At 36.4% G+C, this 5,000-nt stretch overlaps 1 protein-coding gene across 1 annotated transcript in view; it reads left to right on the top strand.

Moving 5' to 3' along the window:
• The window catches only part of LOC103999975 (probable beta-1,4-xylosyltransferase IRX10), a 3,944-nt gene extending 536 nt beyond the window's left edge, over positions 1 to 3,408 (top strand). The window contains exons 2-4 of the mRNA XM_009421893.3: positions 1,697 to 2,085; positions 2,342 to 2,583; positions 2,684 to 3,408. Coding sequence (XP_009420168.1) covers positions 1,697 to 2,085; positions 2,342 to 2,583; positions 2,684 to 3,197 — 1,145 coding nt within the window. The 3' untranslated portion in view covers positions 3,198 to 3,408. The remainder of the gene's footprint in view (positions 1 to 1,696; positions 2,086 to 2,341; positions 2,584 to 2,683) is intronic.
• The last annotated feature ends 1,592 nt before the right edge of the window (positions 3,409 to 5,000 follow it).

Raw genomic sequence — 5,000 nt, 5'->3', positions numbered from 1 at the left:
TGCCAGTTTTACGATTTATATGTTATTGGTTCAAGAGACGTGCGACACGGGGTAAAAATATTAATTGTTGTGTTGGGGTTAAATTGAGCTAATTAGCCATTGCAGCTTTCTTAATGTAAGTCGATATTTGTTGACTTTTACACTTTGAAGGATATTGGAAGAAATTTGATGTATGTATTGGTGAATATTTAGATAAAACATTCCTTTCGGAGAATTATTTTAGATACAACTAAGCCAGGTAAACTGTAAAACAGGTGCTTCACTGCAAAATAGTAAAGGTCATATAATTGTAATGAAAGACAAACTCTTGATCATTGTATGCTGATATGATTCCTTTCTTTTTCCTTGTCACGAAATTAACGTTTCTTAAGCTCATATGATCATGGATCTGATATCATGCACAATAAGTGGCCTTTGATCTGCTTTAGTTCCAATGAGCACCTTCTGGTTAATCCTTTCTTGAAACAAGACTCAACTGATCTCCCAGATTTCTCTTTAATTGAAAGTCTAGACAAAAAATAGCCATTACTACCAATGAGCCCTATTGAAAAGAAGTCACCGTCCTTTAGTATGGTTAACGGAATGTGAGGTATCCAATGCTACCAAAGAAAAAGTGCAACAGTGACAGTCTAATCTTGCTGAAGTTTGGATCATGGCACTGCATGAATGATAAATAGGATGATTGCAAAGCAATGAGACTAACATATTCCTGGTCTATTTAGGGTCTTTTGTTATGCATGCTTCTGATGTTCTAGTGGCTTTTTGGGTTTTTAAAATCAGTTCTGGTCAGCACACTAGATTTTAGTTAGAGGAGCAATTTTGAGAAGCACTGGTGGACTTGATGAAGGATTCCAAGTTCTAAAAATAAAGATTCTAGTCGTCTTTGTTGCCTTAAGTGTCTCCTATGATTTACTTATCTAGGAATAGTGTGAAGAATTTATCTTCCATCCTAATAAACTTGCTTGATATTCTCACTTATTCTTCATTTGAATGTGAATTGAGCCTCTCACTTACTGTTCTCACTTACCTATGATTTACTTGTGGTAGAAAAATTCAACAGATTTTGCCTCAGTTTTAATCCTGCTCCATTTTTATGTTATAGCATTCATAAACAGATCTTCCTGGGAATAGTTTGTCTTGTGATTCCTGATAACATTGAGTTGGTTAAGTACTTTGTCGGTGTCTTAATTTCATCACCATAGTTGGAAAATAAAATCGAACTCATGTAATCTTTTCTGCATATGCTATTTTAGGCATGATCATGTTATTTAAATTGTGCTTGAATATAATTTGTTATTTTTAAATTATTGTTTATTGGACTGCATGTATATAATGATAAAATGATACTAAATGAACAAAGTCTAATATAAATTGAATTTTTTCATTCGAAACAAAATCCTAGGAACTTCTATGTAGTTTTGCTTGATCATTATGATTATAAGCCATAAGAAGTTGATATCTCCCTTTAATGCATTCTGCCTTTTCAATCCATTAGCTTTACATATTTATTTAATGATATTTAACATATCAAACTTGCTGAATTTTTGGTTGCTGTTATTTTGATCCATAACTTAGTATTTCTTTTGTTTGTCTTCTTTCTTTATATACCCCCTACATACTCAACTGAGTTTATGTGCATGGATTGACTTCTATTAGTATCTGAATAGTTCTCATTGTGTCCATCAATGAAATGCAGGGAATACTGGTGATGTGTTAGAGGATGGCCCTGTTGGAAGTTTGAAGGTGTTTGTTTATGAATTGCCTAGCAAATACAATGAGGACCTTGTAGAAAAGGATCCTAGATGCCTCACTCACATGTTTGCTGCAGAGATTTTCATGCATCGTTTCTTGTTGTCAAGTCCTGTTCGGACACTTGATCCTGAGAAAGCTGATTGGTTTTATGTCCCAGTATACTCAACGTGTGACTTGACTAAAAGTGGTCTGCCTTTGCCCTTTAGATCTCCACAAATGGTGAGGAGTGCAATCCAACAAATTGCCTTAAACTGGCCTTACTGGAATAGAACAGAAGGAGCGGATCATTTCTTTGTTGTCCCACATGATTTTGGGGCATGCTTCCATTACCAGGTATTTTGACACCAGGACTCTTATTTCATGTTGCTTAACATAATTAAAGTAAGTGTTTGATCAGGATGGATTGGCTGTGGTGTTGCTCATTTCCCTTTTTTTTAGTTTATCATATATGATCGAAACCTATCTTAGTTATATTAGCAATGCGACTTTGCCAAGTTTTCGTATATTTGTCACAATCATTTGATCGTATATAGTCCTCTACATTTGATCATTATCTTATTTCTAATGTAGTATATTTTAATGTTTATAGGAAGAGATAGCTATCAAGCACGGAATTATGCCCTTGCTTCAGCGTGCTACATTAATTCAGACATTTGGACAGAAGAACCATGTTTGCTTAAAGGAGGGTTCCATTGTTATTACTCCATATGCCTCTCCACAGAGAATGCAAGCTCATTTGCTTCCACCATATATTCCTCGAACTATCTTTGTTTACTTCCGTGGATTGCTTCATGATGGCATCAACGATCCAGAGGGATGTCACTATGCAAGGTATTTTTTGCTACTGATCTCTTACAGGAAAACCTAGTATATGTAAAAATGTAAATTAAGTACTCAACCTTGTCTCTTCTTTTTTTGTTATGTTCAACAGAGGTGCTAGAGCATCATTATGGTTAAACTTCAAGAACAATCCTCTCTTTGACATTTCCACTTACCATCCAACAACTTATTATGAAGACATGCAACGGGCAGTTTTCTGTTTGTGCCCCTTGGGTTGGGCACCTTGGAGCCCCAGATTAGTGGAAGCAGTGATCTTTGGCTGCATTCCCGTAATCATAGCAGATGATATTGTGCTTCCTTTTGCAGATGCAATTCCATGGGAGGACATTGCTGTTTTTGTAGCTGAGAATGATATCCCTAAATTGGACAGGATCCTTACTTCGATGCCCATGGAGGTTATACTAAGGAAACAAAACTTGCTCGCAAATCCTTTAATGAAGCAGGCTGTGACATTTTCAGAGCCTGCACAACCTGGGGATGCCTTCCATCAAATACTGAATGGTCTTGCTCGTAAGCTTCCACATGATGGGAGCATTTACCTGAAGCCGGGGGAAAAGATTTTGAACTGGACTGCAGGTCCAGTTGGGGATTTGAATCCTTGGTAGTAGTAATAGTAATAGTAGTAGTAATAATCTGGAATACAAAATTAATTACTCCATCTGCCAGTCTATTTATTTAACTGTTGTACATAAGCTGTTGCTGTTAACATTTCTTTACAGTCATTGGATGTTCAACAGTAACGAACTGCCCTAGCTGTGTAATTTTGTAGTTGATTGACACACATCATTTTCAAACACCACCGAGAGTCTTGCCTTCTGTACCAAGTTTGTAGTTGTTACCTCCTGTTTTACACAAAGCCGTTGCAGAAATTTGCACAATTAGGTACTTCATTAGCAAAAGTCGTAAGTTCACTCCAAACAAAGAGTTAGCATCATTGTATACGTTAAATAAATGCTGATTTCTCATATTACTATATACTGTTGATTAAGATGTTGGGCATATTAATTGTATAAGTTCATTTCTCATTGTTGTATAGGTTCAATAATTGCTCGTTGATGTGACAAGTTTAATAGGAAATTAATTGAGAACTTGGATTAAAAGTCATCATTTAATCAATATATGTTCTCTTTTTAACCAAACGTTGATGGCGCCTCATATTTTTATATAGTTAAGAGATTTTGCTCAATGTTCTCTCCTTAGAAGTTGAGTCTGATCTTAGCAAGTAATTAAAGTTTGAATGAGAGACAGTGCTTGGGAAAGAACTAATCTTCCTGTGATAAAAATTACAAAGGATCAAAGTAGTAGAAACACTGGACCGCGTCTGTCTCTTAGTTTTCTAAAGGGAGAAACTTTGACGATCTCTTTCGTTTTCCCGCTCCCCTCGAAAGCTCCGTTTCCTTTTCATTCTCTTCCCGATCTGCTACTCCCTCCTCTGTGATGAACCCCCCTTCATGACAATGTCTCCTCACTGGAACAGAGCAACCTATTACTCTCCATCACTTCCAAAATAAGATTTTCACTTCTTGGACCAATTTGTTTAAGAAAACTTCTAATGGCAGTCAGACTCGTTGCTCGAGGAAAGCTCCATCGAATGAGATGACTGGACTCTAAGGAGGTGGTATTTGCTGATGAAGATTGGCAAATCAGTCTCTACAGTAAATTTCTAGATAAGATCGATTTTGTCAAATTATTCCTGCCAAAACTTTATAGCCATCTAACGGGTTATCAAATAGTAGATTTGGCCAAAGGCTTCTTCTATTTTCAATGCCATCTAGTAAAGGCGATAAGTCAAGTCTTTGTTCTAGGTTTGTCCAAAATCAACCAATAACCCAACTGCCTTAGAGATCTAACTTTCAGTCTCTCTTATTGAGAGGATTGATATAATCCCCACTTGGCTCCAACTTGGGGGCTTCCAGAGGAACTATTTTATCCTAATTTCCTTGCACAAATTGCTTTATAGATTAGTAAACTTTTCAAAATTGATCAACTCTTTCATGATCCAAGGGCAAGTTTGCTCGAGTCTATGTTATACTTAACCTCTCCTTACTAGTATCCCAAGATATTAGGATAATTGTTGGGAAGATCTAATTTTGATAATATATTGCTTTTGAGAATCTCCTAAATATATCTTAGATGTGACAAAGTTGATCACTGAACTTCTGCTTGTGAGTCTAAAACCCAACCTCCTCATCAATACCCTTCTCAATCGATCACTTAGGGGTAAGTTAAGGTTTCTAACTAAGCATCGAAGGAGCAGGATAAACTTTCTGTATAGCCCGTGAATCTAGGTCCATAGACACTTGAAACGCAAGTCAACTAGAGTTAGTTTGGCTAGTTATGAGAAGGGATCGAGCTAGAAATTGAGCACACTTAAGCCTGCTATTGGGTCTAACTCTTTAGATGTGGTT

This window comes from Musa acuminata, chromosome BXJ1-1 (assembly GCF_036884655.1).
Source record: "Musa acuminata AAA Group cultivar baxijiao chromosome BXJ1-1, Cavendish_Baxijiao_AAA, whole genome shotgun sequence".
In the NCBI taxonomy this organism is placed as follows: Eukaryota; Viridiplantae; Streptophyta; class Magnoliopsida; order Zingiberales; family Musaceae; genus Musa; species Musa acuminata.
This window is presented reverse-complemented; position numbering and strand designations above follow the sequence as displayed.